The 26,576-nt window shown below is 36.0% G+C and overlaps 1 protein-coding gene across 3 annotated transcripts; it reads left to right on the forward strand.

Annotated features, from left to right (window-relative positions):
- Positions 1-210: 210 nt before the first annotated feature.
- LOC125668486 (fibropellin-1-like) lies at positions 211-26,532 on the forward strand. Of its 3 annotated transcripts, XM_056164272.1 has the most exons (19): positions 211-592; positions 3,299-3,442; positions 3,532-3,706; positions 5,239-8,227; positions 12,089-12,172; positions 13,029-13,133; positions 13,593-13,803; positions 17,219-17,406; positions 17,722-17,907; positions 18,829-18,890; positions 19,069-19,586; positions 20,661-20,821; positions 21,936-22,199; positions 22,348-22,485; positions 22,645-22,779; positions 24,510-24,656; positions 25,466-25,574; positions 25,655-25,764; positions 25,851-26,532. In XM_056164272.1, the coding sequence occupies exons 4-19, from the start codon at positions 8,188-8,190 to the stop codon at positions 26,240-26,242; spliced, it is 2,850 nt and encodes a 949-aa protein (XP_056020247.1). In that variant the 5' UTR covers positions 211-592; positions 3,299-3,442; positions 3,532-3,706; positions 5,239-8,187; the 3' UTR covers positions 26,243-26,532. The 3 variants fall into 3 exon arrangements, with proteins under 3 accessions (XP_056020247.1, XP_056020248.1, XP_056020246.1); XM_056164273.1 differs by lacking the exon at positions 3,299-3,442 and having other exon boundaries at positions 333-592; XM_056164271.1 differs by lacking the exon at positions 211-592 and having other exon boundaries at positions 1,037-3,706.
- Positions 26,533-26,576: the final 44 nt, after the last annotated feature.

The following is a 26,576-nucleotide window of genomic DNA, read 5'->3' on the forward strand; positions in this document are numbered from 1 at the left end:
AAAGAGATATCTCTAAGTTAAAGAGATATATCCCTAATGTAAAAAGATATCTCTCTAACTTACAGAGAAATCTCTACAACCAATAGAGATATCTCTCTAGTGTAAAGACATATCTCTCTTATTTAAAGAAATATCTTATTTTACGAATAAATAGTAAAAGGGCTTGCCATACTCTACAGTCACACTTATATAATCTTTACAACCGAGAGAGGGTTTTACGGATCTAAGATTTTTTCCAGTACGGGCGCGTGTGGTGTATGTGCGAAAACGACTGCGCCACACCAAGTTATCATTTTATCGGGTTCTTGTATCTTACTCCATGTCAACAGTTCACTATGGACATATAGTATCACGTGAATGAACTGTGTTTTCTGCTTTCATATTTCATCGTTTACACATTCATCATAGATTGCAAAATGTATCTGACACAGGTAACCATAGCAACCATTACGATAGGACTTTGCGTGACCTCTACGTCAGGGTCATTTCAGTACAGCCGACTGGTCATCAAGCCGGCAAGAATACAGATTGAGAAATTGTTGAATGTCACTGTTACGTTTGAGATAACTAATACAGGCCAGCGAGAGAAGAGGTGAGTATTACGTAAATACTATTGACAATCCATTTCATTATATATATATATATATATATATATATATATATATATATATTGGATCAGCTCTGTGGAAAACATGTAGTCTGTGTTGTAAATACGTTTGTAAATTAGTGTAGTTGTGGTGCTAGATGTATTTATATGTAGTTTTTGTTATTATTCTCTGTTGATATTGGCCATATTATGTAATTCTTTTCGTTTGTCCTGAAGAAGGGACGGGTGGTCCCGAAAATTTGTGTATATATATATATATATATATATATATATATATATATATATATATATATATACCTGTGTGTGTGTGTGTGTGTGTATATATATATATATATGCACTGTGTTGGATATATGCTACAGATATATTGGTGACCTATTTCACCCCGTTCTTCTCTATCCTCCAATATGTACATAAAATCATATCTGATATTGCAGTGGCGGATTCATGATTCTTAATAACTTATTTGTCGCTTGCGTTGATTTCTCAAAACTTCTGATGATAAAACGGTCATATATATTGAACATCCACTTACCACTCTTAAAATTTTGTTAGAACAAAACACGAAAATAGCTTAGATGATGAATTGTTCGATTCATTTTTATGGAGAATATCGCATACAATAGCTGGTTTTAAGGTCGATCGATCCTCATATGATGTCATAGGTTTTTGCAAAACCTTTATTTAATTAAATTTTGCACATGATAGAAATATATCTCTCAGAGGAATTTTGTTCACTGAATAAAATAAAAAAATTGGTAAACTTTTGATACTGAATTTAAAAAATGTTGTCAAGGGTAATAAGTCCTATGCTGGAATTTTCTCTACTGCATGTCTATGGCAATGCTTTCCCTAATATCCACAATTAATTTTGATATATCTATGAATTAGCAGTTTTCTTGAACTGTTGACATTTAAAATAAGTAATTTCAACAAGTTTTAATCAAATTTCATTATTCTGTTTAACGAAAATGTGTGATTTTTTATGTTGATATACAATGTATACTTCTGTTTTTGTATGTCTGACATCTTTAAAAAGGTGGCAACATAGACATTTTCTTTGGTTATTGATTAAATTAAACTATATTGAGTGGAAATTAATACAGTTTTTCAACTTTCAACCATTAATATTGATAAGTCACATGAGGATCGATCCATCTTAAATCCTAGTGTTCGACCTGGTTCTTGGTGTCCAAATGCCCGGCGTGTGATTGCTGATATCATGTACATTTATCTGCAACTTTCGTTGAAAATCCAATTTAAATGATAAAACAAGAAATATTTTAACAATTAATTGACATCTGCAGATGCCCAGTTTAACTCTCGGCATATGGATCATATTATCAGTCAAAGGTTTGTGACCCACCACGTTGCTCACAATGTAAAAAACAAAGTGGTGGTAAAGATATATAACTATTTTCTTTCCTTTATTGCATTTAGAATTTATAAATGTAAGATGTATTGTAGAGTTGTACAGGTTGATGAGACGAGTGATTTTGTTATTCGTTCCATCAAGGAATACTTGAGATCACACTGTCAAGTTCTCAGGTTTTTATATAAAACAAAAGAACAGAAACTTTTTCAAAATTTTGTATCCAATCTCACTGGTATTAAACTGATGATAGTAGCGATCGTTACTATCATCCCAAGATGGCGGAAGGAAATTCCGGAAAGACCATGTTTACTTATTATATCTATTTGTATTGTTTATTTGCGAATGATATGTAGGCAAGAAATATCATACACTAGCAACAATTACGATCAGGTGTTATTTTATTTTTTATACGGCTCATATGAATAGAAAATTCGTCGTTGAAAAAACCAGCGAGGATGATAGTAACGGAAATGAATGATGATAGTAACGTAAAACTTCCGTATCTTTGCCTACATATCATTCGCAAATAAACAATACAAATAGATATAATAAGTAAACGTGGTCTTTTCGGAATTTCCTTCCGCCATCTTGGGATGATAGTAACGATCAGTTTAATACCAGTGAATCTATAGTTATACTATGAAATTCTTTATATGAACATTTTTAACATATAAAATTTAAACATTGTTACTACTGCTATTATATCTATGCATGCATATGTATGTATACATGTGTATATCTGTGTATTATATATACTTGTGTTATATCTGAAGCCACTATTCAGAGAGTCCTGTCCTCTATTAGAGCTGCCCAATGAGTCGGATATGAACTGTCGTGATATGTGTGGACTCATTGTGGCAGCGTGGCGTTTTTGAAAAAAACAAACACCAAAAAACCAACTTATCTTTACTATACACACACTGCCAAATATGTTTCTTACGAAGTATTATTCCGTCACTTGAAATTATGTTGATGTAAATTATTAACTACAATGTGTTTGACATATACTGTATCTATTTTGATTTCATGGTAAAATAATAAGCATATCTTATACACATTGTATCTTATACATGTATTTCATTTGTTTTGTATATGTTTTGTCTTGTTTCATAAATAAAAATCTTGAAACTTCAAAAAAAAAAAAAAAAAAAGTGGTGGATCACAAACCTTGTGAGAAATGTGATGGATCACAAACTCTTGACATAGAAAGATGAGTGTCCATATAAGCAATGAAGGTTCTGGGGTAAATTTTATCCAAATTTTCAATTAATAGCCCTGATATATGTACACCCCTTAAAAGTTCGACTCCTCTTCCCAGGAAAATGAAAACCAGGCTGAAGCTAGCAGCCACTAATCAGCAGCCAATAAGCCCGCAGACGCTAGCAGCCACTAAGGAAAATCATCAAAGGACTGAGAGTACTCATAAAATGATCCACACATGAATTTTGTTGGAACAATCTACGTCAGTTATAATCGATGGTTAATATACATTGTGATTAACATAATTTATCATTAATTAAATAAACGACTACCGCTCCAGCTCTCTTTCAGATCACAGAGATGTACATATCATGGGAGAACTCACCTGCATCTTATCCTGTTTATCAGCTGGTAGGATTTAAGAGGTACAGAATAAAACACGGGACTTCCGTTTCCGGTAACTTGATAATTTCCCCTGATAAAATGGCTGCGTTTGTGGACGGAAAGGGATTTACAGTAAAACCAGGTAATAGTAGTTCTTGATTTGTAATGAACAAAGGTTATTGGATTCAAAATGTGTTGATACCTTATAATATATTTATTTATTAAAGTTCATATGCTCAAGTTTCTGTGTTAAAATTTTAAGAAAGATATGAATGCTACGGTATTTTATATGTGCAATGAAAAAAAAATCCCCAACAACCTTACGGCTGTAGAGATATAATTGAAAATAGTTTCAAAGTACGACTAGTATTTTTCACAAACTTTCTTTCTGAAAGGAGCCGAGTGCTGACTCCGTGACTGTTGAATTAGCATAGAGGAATTTAGCTGATGGGTCCATATTCCTACATATACAAAGGATACACTCGATGTAAAAACCGACACCATATTGTTATCTTTCTGATCAAGTGTGCACAGTGCATACATTATACTAATAAGGCCGAGTGGAGAGGACGAGAGTCTCAGTCAAGAATGAACTTAGATTTCGACCTATTCCTCCTTTCATCTGGGATGAAATAAAATAGTTTACGTTGCATTAAGTTATTATATATCGCCATTAAATTATAGGTTCATCAAAAATTATTAGTTTCAAAACTAAAGTCTTAATTACTAGTACATGTATTACTAATTACTAGTACATGTATTACGGCAGTGCGTGTATATGTGGAAGGTCTGGAAGTATAGGGTTCTTGATATGCACCCTCTAGCACACCCGCTCCCGAAGTGGCAAACCTTTAATAATGTTGCTACTTGTAATTGTTATCGACGAGAACTCGAGGTTTCTTCCAATTTCGCCCTGATAACTTTTTAACGGGATTAAATATTAGAAAACGGCTTAGATATGTAACAAGCAGAATAAATCTCCTAAACAGTTATACCAAGTTTGATTATATATCTTATATATATATATATATTTAAATAATTTTAGCTTTATCATAAGGTGAACTCCGAAATTCACTAACTTCTACAAATTAGCATAACACTTCTTGATATTCCCTCTGAGCACAGCTGTCGCTATTCTTGGTATTCCAAAATGAAATTCCATATGCACACTTCAAAATAGCAAGTATGACGAATATAATTGTAAAATGCTATTATTTCGTTGATGCAAAAAAAAATAAATAAAATAAAAATAAAAATAAAAAATACTAGCATTCATAGATTCTTTAGTTACTTGCAATGATTGGCAATGTGTGCATTTAAGATAGTCTTTATATAATAAGTACACAACAGAAATCCTGTCTAAAAATTCCAAACTGTTTATGTTTCTCATAACAATTAACACAGGCAGGGATCGAAAGAAACTCTCTCTAGGTCAACGCGTCATCATGGTGTACGGCGGGTGGTTAATTGTCGTAATAAGAAATTACCTGTTCGTCTCAAATGCATGTATAAGTAATAAATAATCATTTACATGTTTCATTGGGTTGTGGAGTGAGGTGGTACGTGATAAAATCTACTGAGAAAACTGTCAAACCGTGTAAAATTTAATCATGTAACCGCCCCACTTCATAATAAAAGAAATTACATTCTTTTTTCGTCTATTTCTCATTACAGGCACCATTAATGTTTACGTTGGACCGAGCGTGTCTACTTTTCTGAATGGAACTTTCGTCATAGACGGTAGTGTAAGCAGTTCCGGATTGACGCGGATGGAATTGAAAACTACAGCTTTGTTACAGTTGTCTGTGCTGTTTCTTCTCTATATTTAGAATTACTCTGTATTGATATAATGGATATACAAATTCTTACTCGAAGGAGAATATCAAACAGTTGCGAATCGTTCAAGAAATTTACATGCATATTTTTTAAGGTGGATCGATCCTCATGTGATGTCATAGGTTTTTGCAAAAATCTTAATAATTTAAACTTCGCGTATGATAGAAATATATATTTCTGAGGAATTTTATTCACTGGATATAATGAAAAATCTGGTAAACTCTTAATACTGAAAAAGTTTAAATTTTTCATAGATAATCAATTATTTATGATTTTTAAAATTTTGTCAAGGGCAATAACTCCTGTGCTGGAATTTACTCTACTGGATGTCTATTATACATTGGTTTCCCTAATATCCACAATCAATCTATACATATTTATGAATTATCAGGGTTTTTTTTTTAAACTGTTGATATTTAAATTTTGTCATTTGAACAAGTTTTTATCTATTTTTATTATTTTGTTTAACGAAAATGTGTGATTTTCTGATGATGATGTATACTTCTGATTTTGTATGTCCGACATCTTTAAAAAGGTGGTAACATATACATTTTCTTTGGTTATTAGTTAAATTAAACTATATTGAGTGCAAATTAATAAAGTTTTTTTTCCACTTTTAACCATTAATATTGATAAGTCACATGAGGATGGAGCTACCATAGGCGTAGCTTGGGTTCAAATATTACCTAGGCAGGGGGTCTGGGGGGCGCAGCCCCCCAGAAGCTATCGACATTTTAACAACATAAAAGGTGTTTTTTTTTGCCTCAATGGAAGCTACGCCACTGGCTACCTTCAGAAATAAATTTTATTTTTGATAACACATGAGGGTATGAACTGCGATGTTTCACGCCGGCCTACTTCGTGAAACGCTTTAGTTGGTGCCTCAGAAAAGGCAACCGGCGTCAGGCACCGTAGCTCATACACTTTTGCATTTCCAAAACTAAAATTCATTTTTTTATATCCACATTCTACTTTCGTTTCTGTCAGAATTCTTACCCGTTGAAATAGACGTACATATGTACTATATTGTCAATCGCATTGTTCACAACGCATTCGTGCGCAAATGACTTATCTCAATTACAATTTGTAAATTATCAAAGGTAAAAACAGTGGAAATGTAGATATCGTCCAATATTCTACACGAGTTTGTCCTAGGGAGATTCTGCTTTAAGATTGGAACAGATGAAACCTACTCAGTAGAATACGGGTATTTTACCTTCGTTGGACATAACCAGTAGCATCTGTAATAGGTATAATTCACGGGAAAGATGACTGGAAACAATCTTTTTTTTAATTTTTGAATTTCAGAAAGTCGAAAATAAACATGTACTTATGCATTCACTGTTCTCATCGCTTTGATATACAAGGACATTGGTACCGACTCGTCCATTTTCGTGGTCGAGCGGCACGCATGTGCACAAAATCAAAATTAGGGTTACAATGAATTTTTGACCGAGCTATAAATAGATAGCTGAAGAACATGTATTCACCAGAATTTACTGATTAGCGAGGAGAGAGGAAATTGCCTTCCTTCTGTCTGTAATTCCGTCTGTTGCACGATTTACAGATATTTGTTTACGTCATCTTTAAAGTGGTTTTGTTGTCACTACACGCTTAAAGGGCCTATGCAATGAAATCGTATTTAAAAAGAATTTTCTTTACTGAGTTGAGCGTAAAAAAACCGCATCAAAATCGGTGCAGAAATAACAGTTATCGATCGTATAGAGTGGCAATGCAGACAATCAGTAGTGGACTTAAATACAGTGTAGGTTCTGCCTGCTGCCCAAACCTATTCTGATATATAATAATAAAATATTTCTAAAAATAAAAAATGCAACAAGGGTCAAAATAGATGATTAAATATAAATAATGATTTAAGAAAAGTATCGATTGCTTCCTAGTATATCTGTTCGCTGAATCCCTGTCCTTGAACTCGCTCCTCCCTCCCACTTACTCGCCTCCAAGTGTTAGTGCTGTACTTGCTTACATTTAATTTCAGAGCCAATTGGAAAACATTTGTCTTTAATATATATAATAAAAGATTTATAAACATGGTTATATATCATGAAGGGAAACTTTTGGCCCCCTTATCTGTCCGTCTATGATATGTTTTTCGGTAGTATACGCCATTAATCTCTGCTGGTCGATTCTTTAAAAAAAAAGAAGCTTACTGCAGGAAAAAGTAGGAATAAATGTATAATGAAAAGGTATTTGTTTATCTGAAATATGCATCTCTCGTGGATACGTGTACGATATTATCACTTTTCAACAATATGCAAGAAACTGCCAAACAAAATTTCTTGAATTCTAAGCCATCAACATGTCTTGCTTGTCAGAACAGTGAGTGATGGTTTGAAAAATCCCCAGAGCTGCCTGTTTGGTAGTAAAATATGCTGTTGATTCACTGCATTTCATGGCTAACATCATATCTTGACTTTAATTATGTGTAAGCTGTGGTGAAGATAAAAACATCGGAAACTCGATCGGAAATGACCATGACTCTACAGGAAGTCCCGACTGAAAAGTGACCTTCTCAGTAGGAGGCAAGTCGGGTAACAAAGGAGACCGCCATTTCCTTCTCACTGCCCAGAAAGTTCCAACATGACTCTACCGGCAAAGAAATAGTCTCCTTCTGTGTTACTTTGGATTATTTTAGTTCTAAGAGTAATTGCTTTCAACTCCACCCCGGAAATTAAGACCTCTTACAAACTTATTGTCGCTTTTGAGTCAGACAGGAGGTGACTGTTTTCTGTTATAACCACTTCTTGCAGCACGCTAAGGATAGACATGTGTTATATAGTACTAGGGATTATTTGTGTTTTTCACGGTAAGAAAGAGATACAAATGCAAGAAATCAATTTTCTTATTGAAAAAAGTTGAGCAATATTTCAAGAATTTCTTCTCTCAAAATCAAAAACTGTGTTTCACCTTTACATGTATATGATGGACAGTTAATATAGTATTGTGTGTCCACCCCAGAGATTCAGCAGCGACAATTTTATTCTATGTTATCATTTATATGTTGTTTTTTTAAATTCCCGTTACATTTCATTTTCACCTATTTTCATTTTATTTATTTATTTTTATTGCCGCTTAACGAGGCCTACATATACAAGGAGCGTAGGACCGTTCACCGAGGCGTTTACTTGTAGGATTACATGTATGATATGCCTGTGAATACCTTTTGTAACGACGAACTCACGAACTCCTAATTATCTCTTGGTCGAGTGCAGACCTTTCATCAATCATTTGCTTAATTCGTCGACTGATTAAGAAATGAATTCAATCAATTTGACCATGATAAATGAAAGTGGGCTTATCAGTATTCGGTGTATGAGTAATTACATGTACAATATCTAACCGTTTCTTTGTTTGCACATAGCATTGAATACTTCCGCATGAACAAGGAAGGATGTCCACTCCCAGATTTCTAATAAGTGCCTCGACAGAAAACTTAAGAATACGAAAGTGGAAAAATAAAAGCCGCATTTCTTTATGCGTACAACTACTGTTGCGCTCAGTGGATTCGTTATAAAAATCTTCTGATGATTTGACTGCATTCACGTTTATGAAGAAGGTAGCAAAAATACACAAGGTGTACTCAAAATAAACATAAATAGACAAGCCTCGCAGCTAATTAATATTTAACCACAGGCAATTGCATTGCTTGGGGGCGAATTTACTATTAAAGAGTATCCTTGCAAATGCATTGCCTGTGTATTTAACCAAGTCATCATCCTGGCACTAGAAAACATCAGCGAAAGACAGTGCACGAATAATGAATGGTGGTTTGAATGTAATTCACGGACCGAGTATAATTGACGGATTGGTTAGTGGAAAAGATCTCTCAAATAATCAGACTTAAACCTCAAATACACGTTTATCAAAATCGTGACAAAATCCCATCAGAATCACATCCTTCCTAGCATGAAAGACCAGCTACAGCTAACATGACAGCATCTTCACTAGCCAAGGGTTGATGATCCGCTCCTCTACAGTTATAGAGATGTTGTAGAGAAGCGGAGCGGATCTTGTGAAGATGACATGACAGATATTCCTTAAAATGAACACACCGTACCGGAACAGTAACAAAGCCCTGCATGCCACCAAGGATTTGTAACTTCTTGATTTAATCTAAACAATATTGTATTCATTTCCGAATAGGATTGAGCAGCAGGATACATCTATGACAGCCCTTTTCCTGGGTACAAAAGGTCAAATCAAAATATAATTCATATTATAATGAAAGTTGTATATAATTGATATCTAAAAAATAGAAAGAAAGAAGAAAAATCAGAATCTACAGAATTCTCCTGTTCCTTGAATGAAGAGATGAAAAAAAAATTCTTACTGAAACTGAAGGTTATCGTCTCATAAACTTTCACTTTTTGAAATTGGCTAATCACTGCTTATGAATACACGTGACCTAAAGAGTTCAATACAGGTTTATTGTTAAACGGGTAAATACAGGACAAGTCTTTCGGATTTTAAAAGTGCGTATACATGACAGACCTCCACCCTCTGTACACTGTACACACCGCTGTGAAAAGACGCGAGACACAGTTTGTATATTCTCCTAAACTGAAAGACATTTCTTAAACCAAGACCAAGAAACTGTATTATCGAAATTTTTGAAAAACTTTTATTTCAAAGTTCCATGGTATTTGGATTTATATCCTGCAAAAAGTACGAAAAGTTAATTTTAAAGTGTGGCCATGAAACCTAAATGAAATTCATGTTAGTAGATTTGGTTTAGATATTTCATGAATTTTAATGCTGTTTTTAGTTTGATTCAGTTAATGATTTATGATTACTGGTTTCCCAAATTGAACTCTTTCATGATTGCAGGTGTTCAAACTTTACAAATATTCATATCGTTCCTTTTGAAAATACATGATATGATTTATTTGCAATGGTTCCCGTCGGCATGAAGTATGCGACGTGAAACCGTGAAGTATGCAACGTGAAATATGCAACATGAGGTATGCGACATGAAGTATGTGATGTGAAGTATGCGGGCATGAAGTATGCGACGTGAAGTATGCGATGTGAGGTATACGACATGAGGTATGCGACGTGAAGTATGAGACGTGAGGTATACGACATGAAGTATGCGGCGTGAAACTGTGAAGTATGCAACGTGAAGTATGCGACGTGAAGTATGCTACGTGAAGTATGCAATGTGAGGTATGCGACGTGAAGTATGAGACGTGAGGCATACGACATGAAGTATGCGGCGTGAAGTATGCGATGTGAAATATGCAACGTGAGGTATGCGACATGAAGTATGTTATGTGAAGTATGCGGGCGTGAAGTATGCGACATGAAGTATGCGACATGAAGTATGAGACGTGAGGTATGCGACATGAAGTATGCGACGTGAAGTATGCGTCGTGAAGTATGCTACGTGAAGTATGCGACGTGAAGTATGAGACGTGAGGTATACGACATGAAGTATGCGGCGTGAAACTGTGAAGTATGCAACGTGAAGTATGCGACGTGAAGTATGCTACGTGAAGTATGCGATGTGAGGTATGCGACGTGAAGTATGAGACGTGAGGTATACGACATGAAGTATGCGGCGTGAAGTATGCGATGTGAAATATGCAACGTGAGGTATGCGACATGAAGTATGTTATGTGAAGTATGCGGGCGTGAAGTATGCGACATGAAGTATGCGACGTGAGGTATGCGGCGTGAAGTATGCGACGTGAAGTATGCGGCGTGAAGTATGTGACATGTTGCGTCGTAGTTCCATTTCCTCCTGTATCTTTCAAAAATGAAATTTGTATTTTTAATGATTGCCGGTGTTATTCACTTCCGGGTGTAAAAAGGGGACCTAAAAACGGATCCCTTGAAGCTCTAGTTACCAAATGAGCTATCTGGCCTCAGGCGATCAAATCCAACTAACCGCCGTATTTCTCACCCCAGAATGCATACTACTAAGAATCAATATCCCCTAGTAGGAAAATACAGTGAACCAAACAGGTGGCGCTCTTCCAAATTCACGAGCGATTTGACCACCGTTGATTGAACTTGGCTGGCCGCCATACAGGATATAGATATTTTTACGGTTGTAAATGTTCACACTTTCACTAAGTATTCACTGTGAGCTATTACTTCAATGATTAAGCTAATTATACATACGATGATATGTGTGTCTACCTCTCCGAGTTACCCCTACTATCACATGTGTGATATTTTGTTCACCTCTTTGAGATGTCCAATAATTATAGGCATAATGTATTTTTCTTCATCTCTTTGAAAACTCCCAATAATTATAGACATGTAGTATTTTCTTCACCTCTTTGAGATGTTCAATAATTATAGGCATATGGTATTTTTCTTCACCTTTTTGATTACATTAAAATTTGTGTTCATCTTTTTTAGCTTTACGTATGATTACAGGTATATACATGTTTTGACTTTTATGTATTCCTACGATCACGGGTGATTACACTCCGAATCGCTCTTATAATTACGCAAGTGCTCACACTTTGAAAAGTTCCTAAATATGTAGTTGTTCACACTTTGAATTGTTTTTATGAGTGTACATGTTCACTCTATGAGACGTTCATATGAAATATACGAATGTTTACACTTTGAACTGTTCTCTAAGATCTGAGGTGCTTACACTTTAAAATTTTCTTATATTTACATATGTTAATTGTTTGAGATATTCTTATAGTTTTAGGTGTACAATCCTGGAACTGTTCTTCGGGATTTCAAGCCACAATTCTTGGAACATGCGGAGACATCAATGAATGTCAGGGTAAGTAACAAACATATAAATATAGGATACCATCTAATCTTCCAAACGGGAAAAAGAGTCAGGGACAGAAAATCGCACGCTTTTATGTAGTTACAACATCCAGGTCTGGATTTCTAGACTTAAGTCTGAGATTTTACTCAAATTTCTGAGAAAAATCTCAAATCTGAGAAAACTCAGATATTTGGATTTCTCGAAAAAATCTTAAGTCAATAATTTTGCTCAACTTAAGAATAAACTTAAGTTACCTCCATAGCAATTTCAAGTCTAGTCTCAAATCTGGCGATCCAAAACAGATCACAAGGTCGATGCCGCCGCCGGCATCGTATAGCCTATAACAGACTCGTGGACCGCGAAAATGTGTGAAGTTTAAGAGGTACTCAGACTTAAGTTGAAACTGAATTTAAGATTTGAGATTTTTTCGAGAAATCCAGACCTGAACCACATCGCATGTGAGCATCCAGGCCCATCAAATAATAATGATAATAAAACGCCGAGAAACTCAGTAGCTGTAGTTTAGAGATTGTGGTTTCTGATCTTACCATAGGAATAAAAAAAAAAAACCATACATATTACAATTACGCGTTTCGGGTATTTCCTTCGAGAAAGCTACACGAATACACTAAGGTATAATGCATTTGTCTGAATTAATACAATCTGGTTTAGACCAGGCTCCAAAATGTCCCTTTTACGAGACTGATAACGTAAATAGAGTTCTGGTTTTAGTCAGTTTGAAATTAACAGGATTTCGATCGCTGGATTTAGTCAGTTTAAATTTAACAGGATTCCGATTTAGTCAGTTTGAAAATAACAGGATTCCGATCATTATCTGAGGAAATATAGGAAACATTTATTTCAGGTTCAGCGCCATGTACTAAGGGCACCTGTCAGAACACCAATGGATTCTTCTACTGTGATGACAGTCAATCCATCGATTTAAATAAACGGGTAGCTTGTGGCTCAGGTATGTATATTGTGAATATTGTTTTCAGACAAAGACATTTGACCTCCGTGTTTGGTCCAGTCTCTTCCCACTGTTGCACACTCCCTCAACATGCCCTAGTAATGCGACATCATTCCTTTATAGCACATAGAGCACAATACATGGTTAACTTAGCTACTGTAATGTCTGTATGAATGACAACAGTTAATGGTATATTCGCATTCAGAACAACTGCACACTAAGTCAGATACCTCTGGCGCATTTAACATGTTGTCTAACGTTGTGAACAGAGATTTCTTTTCGTCAAAAATACACACTCAATTCTAAGATTTTATGTAATTTTCAGAATCACAATTTGTGTTTCTCACATACTGTGGGAGGAAACCACTTAGTCAGTTGACATCATTTGGAAGGAACACTCTTAAATTTTGCACATTTTTTTTTCAAATAAAGCACTGGTTTTATTTGTGGTATTTTTAGTGACGTGCGAAAATTTCGCGATTTGTGTGAATAGCAAGTGCGTCTGTCAACCTGGATACACGGGCTCGACGTGTGCCGTTCAACTGTCCTGCGACAAAATGTGTAGAAACAATGGTACATGCGACTTTCAAGGAACACAGGAAGTTTGTATCTGCGCCAACGGTTATACCGGAAGTGAATGTCAGTACAGCCTCAACATATGCTCTCAGTCGTGAGTATACTGAATCTTTCTTGTCAAGCAGTTGTGCAGTATTAATTGTTGTACCTGTGTTTGTTGGACGGGCACACTATACGCGCTCCTTTAACATTTCCTCCTTATCTCCCTAATGGGTAACAAAATTGCGGGAATATACTGTTTTTTCAAAATTACTTTGATGTAGTAAAAATGTTTTAATGGTAAATTGTAACATGGGCGAATGATATGAGTAAAAGATTCTCGAAGGGGCGGAAAACAAACAATCACACTATGTTTGCAGAATACTAAATGCATGGTACCATTTTTCCATAAAGAGTTTAATATCCAGGAAAATATACATTTATATCTTCATGCCTTAGCATTATTAACATTGCAAATTAACATAAACTCAAATAATTGAAAATATCTTCAATTATTTGAAGATATCATCAATTCATTTGATGCACGCAACAATTTGATTAAAGATCTCTTCAAATAATTAATGATATCTTCAATTCTGAATTACTGCGCACATTAATTGAATTGATGATAGCATTAATTCTTCAGCTGAATTGATGCGCGCTTTAATTGAATTAATGATCTCTTCAAATGAATTAATGATATCAACAATTGAATTGATGCGCGCTACTATTCAATTCAAGAGAGCAATACTTGATATAATGCGCGCATTAAATCAATTGATGAGAGGAATAATTGAATTGATGAACGCATTAATTCATTTGATGAGAGCAATAATTGATTTAATAAGCGCATTAATTCAATTATTGCTCTCTTCAATTGAAATAAGGGTATCTTTAATTCATTTGAAGAGTGCAATAACTCTTTTGGAGAGAGTAACTACAGACCCTGAAACATGCTACTACACCTTAAAAACGAACCGAACCGTTCCGTGCAAGAAATGAACCGTACCGTTCAAGAAACGTACCGCACCGTGCAAAAAACGAACCGTACCGTTCAAGAAACGTACCGTCCCGTTCAAGAAACGAACCGTATCGTTCAAAAAGCGTACCGTACCGTGCAGAAAGCGTGCAGGATAATATTATGCAAACCCCGCCCCCGAAAGCGTACCGTACCGTGCAGAAAGCGTGCAATTTATGTCACGTGACCCACTTTTTCAGCCACAGTATATTATTTTAGCCATATGTGCGGATGAAATTGATATTTGTAGCGTTAATGTATTCAATATGTACTTTCCTACGTACAGTGTCTGAATCATATGAGAAATTTCTAGACCGATTAGAAAAATTGTCACGTTCTACACAGTAATATTTTCATTACTTTATTAGCAATAATTTTGACATATCTTTTTCTCTTCTACATTGATAACGACCCATATAGATAGATGTAGATTGGCGGATTTATTATATACACTAATAAACAATTTTTAATTACATCGACAGAGAAATAAATAGATACATACATGTACATGTGTAAAAGAATGTAAACAAGTTAAATTGATGCAAAGCATCAAATCGGCCGCAAAAAATTATTCATTTCAGCATTTTCAAGTATTTCAACAATATATAGAAAAGGTATATGAAACATTTTTATTGCAAACTATACACTTGCCTTACTTTTCTGTTAATTTTTTTTAATTCAATTTTCAGTGATCAAAAATAAAGTCAGGGAAATGAAAATCGGACTTCGCGTGATAAAGGATAGGAATATATATGTATTATCATCATTTTATTTGATTCAAAGACAAATGCAACAGATATCTAACATTATTAATTATGAATGACTGAATGCTGACAAAAAAGGATGTACAAACTTCACGTGCAGATATCCTGGATCTTTCATAATGCCGATGATAAATCACAATAAATGTGAAGTGCAGAAAATAATCATTGTGTCATTTGCGACTTTAGTGTATTCAAAACAAAATTCACTTCTTCTTAAAAACTTTTCCAATTTAGGCACTGTAATTTATATCCGGAAACTTAATACGCTTTGTTTTTACACTTACGCACGCCCATGTCGGGGAGCAGTTCATGTAACAACTTTTTATAAAATCGTAAATTAATAAATGTCTGATGAGAAATTAAGACTTAGACTTAAGCAAATTCTAAAAACTTTTATTCATAACTTTTATGTACGTTATCAATATGGAATTATTCCATCGAAGCAATCAAATATAACGTCTCATTTCCCCATGTGCACATTCTAACACAACCACAAGCCGATAATCAAAGAGCCGAATAAGACCGATCGAGTGAAAACAAACTATCGAAACGTACAATTTATACGAAGTCAAAGCGTTCAGGCCACGCCCACCTAATTAATAAAACGTGCAAACCGTTCACAAAGCGTGCAGCTATTTATAGCAAACCGTACCGTGCAAGAAGCGAACCGTACCGTTCAAGAAGCGTACCGTACCGTTCAGGAAACGAACCGTACCGTTCATAAAGCGTACCCAACCGTACCGTGCAACTGGTGTAGTAGCACGTTTCAGGGTCTGTATATAATTAAAGATATCTTCAATTCAACATATCCTTAATTGAATTAATGATCTCTTTAATTGAATTGTTGCTCTCTTTAAAAGAATTGATGCGCACATTAATTCCTTATACAAAAGCATTATAAATAATTAAAGATATCTTCAATTGAAATAAAGAGATCATCAAATTATTTATACCGACCTCTAAATTAATTATTGCGAGCAATATTTCTACGAAATTGATGCTCTCATCAATTGAATTGAAGAGACCAGTAATTGAATCAATGCGCGCATCAAACCTATTATTGCGCACATTAATTCAATTACTGGTCTCTTGAACTTATATCTTCAAATAATTGAAGATATCTTCAATTATTTGAGTTTATGTTAATTTGGCGCTCCATACAGAAACGATATATATATGCATACACGCCTCATCAAAATATAGAAAAAAACTGCTTAGAAAATCCATCAGGCCAATTAGACTTTTACCATACATAGTCCTTTGGAATAGTCCAATCACGAGGGTCATTCCAAGTAATAAACGTGCAAGTGTAAACCCCATCTAAGATGTATTTTACAAGAAGACCTTGTTGAAATTATCACCAAAGTCCCATGAACTACGCTTTCCTTCAGTCTATTTCTTGGTGCATCTAGGGATCCATTCTGTTCAGGATATACAGCCACGCTGTTAAGAGGAATACTACATTGTCATAATGGCTGACTTCCTATAGAAACAGGACTGATCTGTAGATCAGGGATTCGCGTCTAGAAGGGGTTATATGTTTTTCCAGATAATACTTTTGCATTAAAATTGTTGTTAAAAAAAAACTAGATAGGGTAAATTTGGAAGTTTTCATTTTCGAAATATCATGGTACATATCATCCACGGTCCATATCAGATTTCTTAGGTGTTATATTCACTGAACCCCGAATTTACCATTAGTTTGCCTCCCTAGATTGTGATTGATCTTCATTTTGAAATCTTTCCAGCACCTCAGTATGCTTAAACAGTGGCATTTGTACATTTGGAGCCTTTAATAAGTTCCCAACCTGTGAATGCCAAGGAAACAACATTGGACTCTTTTGTGAAGCCACGAAGAACTGCAGCACTTCATGTTACAGTAGTAACTTAAACCTGGAGTGCAATGGAGGCTGTCCATGTACCAGCGGTTCCTATGGTAATACAATGGTCTGATGTTTATGTACATTCGGGGACAATATGTGTTAATGGTGCACTGCAATACATTATTTTTATAGTAAACACTATGAGCCCAGCAATTTGCTATAAATGAGTTACAATGTAGTAAGAAATTTCAATCATGGCAATTTTATACATGTAGTTTTTTCTCAACTTTATCAGAGAAATAGAGAACTGAAACCAGATCAAAAGAATCTAAAATAAGCATTTACTTAGATTGTTGACGTAGTAGATAAGCCACACTATACCCCAGAAAGTTACCGTGCCCGCTTAAGGTGTAATGTGTCAATTGTAGGGGACGCCTGTCAATATAAAATCGACTGCAGCTGTGAAAATGGCGGTGTATCTGTTCCCGATGGTACGAACTCTTGTCGGTGTGTGTGTCCTGAGGGAACGAGTGGATCCACCTGTGCAGTCGACACGATCAACGAATGTAGTTCTTCCCCTTGTCTAAACGGAGGCACGTGCGTGGACGAAAAAGGTATCCTTATAAACAGTCTAGCTAAAATGTTCTAACCAGCAGACATCAAGTCTAAGTTGTCAAGATAATCGGAATAGTAAAAAGTGTTTGCACATACAGGGATAATCCCAAATTCCTCTTTTCTTCGTGTTACAGTAGTAGATTCTACGGGAACGCCATCTTGAAAAAAAAACCCACAACCACCCGGATCTGGTGTCTATACCACGTGATCAAATCGACTTATCAGTACCATGAACAAAGATAAAAAAAAATATACCTCAAAACAGAAAGTTTCATGTATTTCTTATTCATATCCCCCATGCTTGAAATGTATAAATGGTCCTTTTGAAAACGTGTTTTGAATAATTTCTAAATGTAGGTAGAAATGTGAAATACTAAACATGTTAAAAATATGAATGTTTATCTTAGGTTACTTCTTTGTGTCTTTTAGAATTAGAATGAAAAAAACCCACGATATTTGATTTTTTTCACAACACAAACAACATGAACACATTTCATTTTATTGATACATGCATGCATGTATATTAACATTAGAGCGTGTGAATATTGTGGACCGATTATGTTGTAGCTCAATTTTAGTGGAATTAGTGGGTACTTTGAGAATTTAAACCTCAATAGAATACACAATTCATATCATGTTCTAATTCATAAAATCCATATGTGGATATTGCATCCTAACGAAATGTAAAATCTAGGTAATCCACGAAAATTGGTCCCCTCGAAATTAAACGATTTCCCGGTGTGTATATTGTAATGACGCCTACTAGCAACATACAATTGAAAGACGTTTTTACAAATAATTCACATGCAGTGCTTTGTAAATAAGCCTTTAATATTTACGATTTTCGAAAAATTGAAGTGTTTTGTTTCATAAGAGGAAACTTCTTTCCGTTAAATATTGTTTTTGTTTCTTGTTCGCAGGATATTACAGCTGCCAATGTACGGCTAGTTACTCGGGATACAATTGTGGCGTCCGGTGTGAGGTAACCCGTTTCAAGTATTTTTTTTTATCTGTAGTAACTTTTAATCTAATGACATAAAGTTTGATCTTTCTGAAATATCCACATTCTAAAATATCCACATTCTAGTGTATCTGAATTTTAAAAAAAATCGTTTTTTGGTGGAGAACGCTAACGTGACATTACCATTGTTATTTTGTAGCTTAATAGGAATTGCATTTGGCAAGATTGCCTGCAATGCAAGAATAAGTTTGCTGACGGTGTTTGCGACAGTGAGTGTAACAATGAAGGGTGTCTGTTTGATGGCTTTGACTGTCAAACTAAGACATCTGACGTCTGCAACGGTACCTATGACAACGGGACAGTAATCGATGGCCTGAGCGATATCTGTGTGGCTTATTTTGATAACAACGTATGCGTCAATAGGTCAACGTCACAAAAATACTGTGAAAACGAAGTGTGTGGAAGCGATGGGTTTGACTGTTTATCAGACAAAAGACATCCTTCGAACATCACCGGAGTAATCGTGGTGGATTTTGTCATCAAAAGCACGACAAACAATGAGACTCTTATAAATGAATCTATCCCGATATTGTTCGGCAAGTACATGCCTTATTATCTCAGTGTTGATCAAGGACTTCCGGGTTTTTTTATTCGGCGACTGACAGTTGACTCTTTTAGTGCTGGCACAGGCTCACAGATGTTCAGTCAATTAGGATGGTAAGAACTCTTAAAAGTTGCAGTATTTATTGGTAATAAATCAAAACCAAATTTAGATGTTTTAAAAAGAATTATACGACTTTTTAGCTCACCTGAGCTGAAAGATCAAGTGAACTTTTCCGATCACCTGTTGTCCGTTGTCTGTCCGTAAACTTTTCACATTTTCAACTTGTTCATCAGAACCACAGGGCACAAGCATCCATGGGTGAAGGGCTTTCAAGTTTAAAGGACCGTGTCCCCTCAAAGGGGAGATAATCATAAAACTGCAAAAATAGGTTGGGGATATTTAAAAATCATCTCAAAAACCACTGGGCCAGAAGCGCTGAAATTCATTTGAAAGTTTCCTGACACGGCCCCTGGGATAGGACGGAACACAATAGGGGGTAAAAGATTCATATGCGAATATAATGGGAAAATCTTTCAAAATCTTCTTCTCAAGAACCACTGAGCTAGAAAAGTTTAGATTTACATATGAAAGCTTCCAGACATAGTGCAGATTCAACTTTGTAAAAATCTTGACCCCCAGGGGTAGAATGGGGCCGCAATAGGGATAAAAGTTTTACATGCGAATATGTATGGAAAATATTTAAATATAGGCCAATGTGACAATGAGCGATGTAGCCCATGGGCCTCTTGTTATGATGCTTATGAACAATGGATATTCCCAAAACACTTTGTTATAGAATTTTTTAAATGTTATGATATTGCTAAAAACCCATATTTAATACAAAAGTTTCTTATAAAACCACCTTTAAGTTTGCAATATTCGCAAATCTTTATTAGAAAAATCAATGACCCCCCCCCCCCCCCCCCGAAAATTGAAATCCTTCAAAAACGTATCTTTATAGGCGCATTTCAGGAATCAAAAACCGATTTAAATTGTTATTTGATAAAATAACAAAACCCCACGTAAACACAGCAAAATTCTATTTTGAGTATCCTATGATTTTAAAACAAACTTTTGAAAGAAAATTAAATTTCTCCCCGATCGTACTAGTTGTTAAAAGAAAACTTCAAATGTCTATAGGGGCAAGTGTTATATAGAATAAAAGAATATTTAAATTATAATTGCAGGTTGAAATACCGGATTTTCTACAACGTGGTAAACAAGCCAGGCTGCGGCAGCGGTTCCTCCTTTCCGTGTTGGTCCAATATTACTAGCGTGTCTAGATACCTAGCGTTAACCGTTACAAGCATCCTCTCAAGTTACGTTGACAGCGTCGTCGAACTATTCCGTAAGTGCGCATGAGTCTTCACTTCCAAACTGGTTCCTATCACTTGCTTGTCTATAACACTAACTGGTTCCTATCACTTGCTTGTCTATAACACAAACTGGTTCCTATCACTTGCTTGTCTATAACACAAACTGGTTCCTATCACTTGCTTGTCTATAACACAAACTGGTTCCTATCACTTGCTTGTCTATAACACAAACTGGTTCCTATCACTTGCTTGTCTATAACACAAACTGGTTCCTATCACTTGCTTGTCTATAATACAAACTGCTACAGGCCATTTTTTGACTCCCACTGACAACATAGCTTCGCTATTCGGATAAGTCCGTGAGTGCAGGATGTGCATGTTTCGTCATTGTCAATGTCCAATCAACAGCATTCTTTTCCGTAAGTGCGTGGTTCCTCCTTAGTGCAAAGCGTGCAGGATTCTGCAGAATACTTCATTTCTTAGCTGTTTATGCTTTTTATTTCTTTTGTGATGTTAGTTTTTGTAAAGCAGAAATTTTCAAGCATATTTTTGTGCTGATACTTGCATTTTACATGTAAGGTGTGCAAAAGTTCATAATGTTAGGGTTGATTCAGGCAGGCTTTTGAAAAATAACTTGATGTTACAGGGGTTTTGAAAGTCTCGGTTAAAATCAGCATTTCTCAAACTATGGTCGTAATTACGATCTAATCTGCAAATACAACCTGTTATTGGGTTGAATGCTGTCTTGACTTTCGTTCCAAATGTTAGGCCGCTATCTTTACACACGGGTAGTTTGGGACCATAATAGGGATCAAAGTTTTACATGCGAATATGTAGGGAAAATCTTTGAATATGGGCCAATATAACTCAGGTGAGCGATCTTGCCCATAGACCTCCTGTTTCTTTCGTTGTCAACATATCAGTTTGTTTGCCATCTCTCAAATCATAAGAATTTGCATGGCACCTTTTAACGCTGTGTCAGTCGTGTAAACGTTCATCATTAACAATGTTACTGAATCAGTGAAACCTACACGTATTTTGGACAATCCATCATTTATCAAAAATAAAAGCAGTGAAACCGATATGAATCTACAACTTATTTACAACTTCACGAGTTTTTAAAATAACACTTTGATCTTTACACAGCTTGCATGGAAGGTTACTATGGAGACAGATGCACGATGACGTGTAGTTCCAATTGTCAATCAAACAGTGATGGTCGGACGTGCGAAATGGATAGCGGAAAGTGCATATCCGGTTGTAGCGGCACTTCATATACGGGAGATAACTGCGATGTGAAATGCGGTAGCAACTGTATCACTTCCTGTTTAAGCAGCACTGGAGTTTGTTCTCTAACGTCCAGCAATACAAGATGCACTGCAGGCTATCAGGGTTTATATTGTAACGAAAGTAAGTTTACATCTATAACAATGATCTGTTGGGAAATAATTTCTAATCATATCGTTTGTGAAATAATACTCCCCCGAGTGAAGTTAATATCGAATCTAGACTAACACATGCAACATAGCTTTTCAAATCTTTGTTTCAACTCTTTCAGCGTGCAGTACAGAAACATTCGGCATTGACTGTGCATTTAACTGTTCATCCAATTGTGAAACTGGTACTTGCAACACAATGACTGGCCACTGCACGTGTAAAGTGGGCTACCAGAAAACGGACCCCACGTGTAGAACGGGTGAGTTCAGCTTAATGGTTTCCGAGTCAATCGGTACGATTTTCAAAACTGATATTGAAGGGGATTTCAGAGTTGATATTTGATCGACAGGGTAATATTGTATCTGTATTGGTACGTTGAATCACCACTTCTGGCATATGATCAATATTGTATTTTTAGAATGTGCATCTGGTACCTATGGAAACAACTGCATAGGCACCTGCAATCCCTGTGGAAAAGGCGTAGCCTGTAGTATTTTTGACGGATCTTGTCCCTCATGTCCAGTGGGTAAACTCGGGTCATTATGTGATCAAGGTAAAGGAGCTTGTCTCTTCGTTAAGGACTCTGATACCCTTAACCGTTTTTTTTTTTTTTTTAGCTCATCTGAGCTAAAAGCTCAAGTGAGCTTTTCTGATCACCCGTATTCCGGCGTCCGTCCGTCTGTAAACTTTTAACATTTTTAACTTCTTCTCAAAAACCACTGGGCCAATTTCAACCAAAGTTGGCACAAAGCATCCTTAGGTAAAGGGAATTCTAAATTGTTAAAATAAAGGGCCAGGCCACCTTCCAAGGGGAGATAATCAAGAAAAGGTAAAAATAGGGTAGGGTCATTAAAAAAATCTTCTTCTCAAGAACCACTGGGCTAGAAAAGATGAAATTTATAGATAAGCTTTATTAGGTAGTGCAGATTCTAAATTGTTAAAATCATGGCCCCCGGGGGTCGGATGGGGCCACAATAGGGGATCAAAGTTTTACATACAAATATATAGGAAAAATCTTTTTCTCAAGAACCACTGAGCCAGAAAAGCTGAGATTTATATGAAAGCTTCCTGATATAGAACAGATTCTAAATTGTTAAAATCCTGGCCCCCGGGGGTCGGATGGGGCCACAATAGGGGATCAAAGTTTTACATACAAATATATAGGAAAAATCTTTTTCTCATGAACCACTGTGCCAGAAAAGCTGAGATTTATATGAAAGCTTCCTGATATAGTACAGATTCTAAATTGTTAAAATCCTGGCCCCCCGGGATCGGATGGGGCCACAATAGGGGATCAAAGTTTTACATACAAATATATAGGAAATATCTTTAAAAATCTTCTTCTCAAGAACCACTGTGCCAGAAAAGCTGAGATTTATATGAAAGCTTCCTGATATAGTACAGATTCTAAATTGTTAAAATCCTGACCTCGGGGGGTCGGATGGGGCCACAATAAGGGATCAAAGTTTTACATACAAATATATAGGAAAAATCTTTAAAAATCTTCTTCTCAAGAACCACTAAGCCAGAAAAGCTGAGATTTACATGAAAGCTTTCTGACACAGTGCAGATTCAAGTTTGTTCAAATCATGGCCCCTGGGGGTTGCATGGGGCTACAAGAGTTTTACATACAAATATATAGGGACATTCTTTAAGAATCTTCTTCTCAAGAACCACTGAGCCAGAAAAGCTGATATTCACATGAACAGCTTCCTAACATAGAGCAGAGTTACGTTTGTTCAAATCATGGCCCCCTGTTGTAGGATGGGGCCACAATAGGGGATCAAAGTTTTACATACAAATATATAGGAATTTTTTAAAAAAAAATCTTCTTCTCAAGAACCACTGAGCCAGAAAAGCTGATATTTACATGAAAGCTTTCTGATATAGTGCAGATTCAAGTTTGTTCAAATCATGGCCCCTGGGGGTAGGATGGGGCCACAAGGGGGGATTAAAGTTTTACATACCAATATATAGGAAAAATCTTCAAATATCTTCTCGTGAACCATTGGGCCAAAGAAGTTCACATTTACATGAAAGCTTTCTGACATAGTGTAGATTCAAGTTTGCAAAAACTATGGCCTCCAGGGGTAGGTTGGGGCCATAATAAGGACTACGGTTTTACATGCAAATATATATAGAAAGTCTTCTGATATGGACCAAGGTGACTCAGGTGAGCGATGTGGCCCATGGGCCTCTTGTTTTTAAAACCCACACACCTGATTACTGAACACTAATTCCACACGCCTGATTACTGAACACTAATTCGTTTCACTTTTCTAGATTGCCCGGACTACTCTTATGGTGCTGGTTGCTCCCTGAAATGTAGCGCTAATTGTGATACGGCGTGCGACAAAACCAATGGGACGTGCTCTCCGTGTAAAACAGGTTACGAGGGCGTGTACTGCACAATCAAGTCCAAATCAAATGGTTAGTGACTGTGGTTCTTCGGGTAAATCCACAGGTCGTAGTGGCTCAGGGATTAGAGCGTTCAACCGGAGACGGAACAAATAGATCGACTGCTCCTTCGTCATTTTGAGGCGATATTCGCGGGTCTTTCGCATTGGATCTTGACAACCAAGGTCCTGTGTTGCGGCAGGCGTTGGCACACTAATGAACCCACACTGCTCGGGCCCAGAGCCACATGCATAAGTCTAAATACTGGTATATCCCCTACATCTCAGTACGAGTGAACAAATTATCAAGATGATGTTTGTTTTACGTCCCTTCGAGAATTTTTCACTCGTACTGAGACGTTATCAGCTGTAGGTGTAGCAGTGAGAGTTCTTTGATGTATCAACGCCTGCCGTCTTATCTGAGAGAGGAGCAATTACTACTTCTTAGGTTTGACGTGGACATTGCACGAGCGGGGCTCGAACTCACAACCCCCCGGTGACGAAGCGAACGCTCTACCACTGAGCTACTGCAAAATGACGTAAAACAAATAAAAAAATAAACAAAATCTTCGTGGCAATCCAAACAAACGTATTTGTTGTCTGGTGTTTCTTCATTGTTGGTGTGTTTGCATTGCTCTTGTATTTGACTATATTAACAGCTTCATATAACAAGTCTACAGTTCCAAAAATATCACGTCTGAAGGAATATTTCATCTAGTCATTAAAAGTCTAACTACCCTGACACCAGTCCATATGCTTCCTTATATACGGTGGGCTTAATTTTGTAACAGAAATTCCTCGAGTTGAACCCTAATGATTTAAATACATATATTATACATTCAGAGGCTACCCTCGCAGACCCATCCAGTGATATGCAATCAACTATCATTGCTGCTATCATCATCATTGTATCTCTTTTGGTCATCGCCGGCATCATTGCCTTCATCCTATGGTGAGTAAAGTTTTTAAATGTTCTTCATTGCTTATTTATTAGAGTGTCCAGTCTGTTCAACGGGTTATGCATTATTGTAGGAGACGACAGCAGGGTACACATTACGAATTGCATGAAGTTGAACCCCTAAACACAAAAAAATCAAATGCTGAAGGTAACGGACACCCACTCGAAATGAAAGAAAACCTAGGTAAATATTTATTTAAATCAGCGATACTAGATGCTTTTTCTTCTCTTCCACGTCACCATAGTATTTTAATATCCTATGTTTTTAAGGTTTTACAACAGCTACAGTGGAAAATGAGAAGATGAACGGCGAGGAAGCAAGACCTTTACTAGAACAAAGCGGGAAAGTGTATGCTGGGGATCAAACAGAGAATACTGTAAAACCTTCCGTAGATCAAGAGAATGCAAGTAACGATACTTCATCAACCGCACCATTACAGGAGAGCACAAAGATTGATGACGTCAAAGATGACACGGAAAGAGACACCGCTAATAATGATGACGGTCCTAAAATTGATTTGAAATATATTGATGGAATTGAAAGTAAAGACCCATCATTAGAAGATGTACGGGGAACAGTCAGAGGTGACATGGTCACTGAACCTGAACAGGATTCAGACTTAAAAATAGATACAGTGACAACACAAAGAGCAGATGAATAGATCATGTGTTGTCTTTTCTAATTTTTTCTCCATTCATTTCATCAGTGCTGTCAAATTTTGTTTGCTTGATCTCCATTAACACATGTTTGTAATTTAAAAGATATATATTTTTATATCTACCATGTACATGAAAACTGTATAATGTACCTATTTATGTATGACAACATCTTATATTAACTAATGATGAAAATTTGTAAATATTCGTGATATTCATTCATTCTAACCAATGCAATATTCCATAGGTACATGTATTTTTTTTTATTACTTCAAATAAATTGAACAACAACTTTCATATTATTTTTTTTTTTAATATATCTCAATCAAAATAAACTCC

This window comes from Ostrea edulis, chromosome 4, assembly GCF_947568905.1.
Source record: "Ostrea edulis chromosome 4, xbOstEdul1.1, whole genome shotgun sequence".
Lineage (NCBI taxonomy): Eukaryota > Metazoa > Mollusca > Bivalvia > Ostreida > Ostreidae > Ostrea > Ostrea edulis.

Coding starts and splice junctions, on each gene's coding strand:
- LOC125668486 (XM_056164272.1), top strand. CDS start 8,188: ATGTGTTATATAGTACTAGGGATTATTTGTGTTTTTCACG. Junction 8,228..12,088: donor GATTATTTGTGTTTTTCACG/GTAAGAAAGAGA, acceptor ATATTCTTATAG/TTTTAGGTGTACAATCCTGG. Junction 25,765..25,850: donor CGAAATGAAAGAAAACCTAG/GTAAATATTTAT, acceptor TATGTTTTTAAG/GTTTTACAACAGCTACAGTG.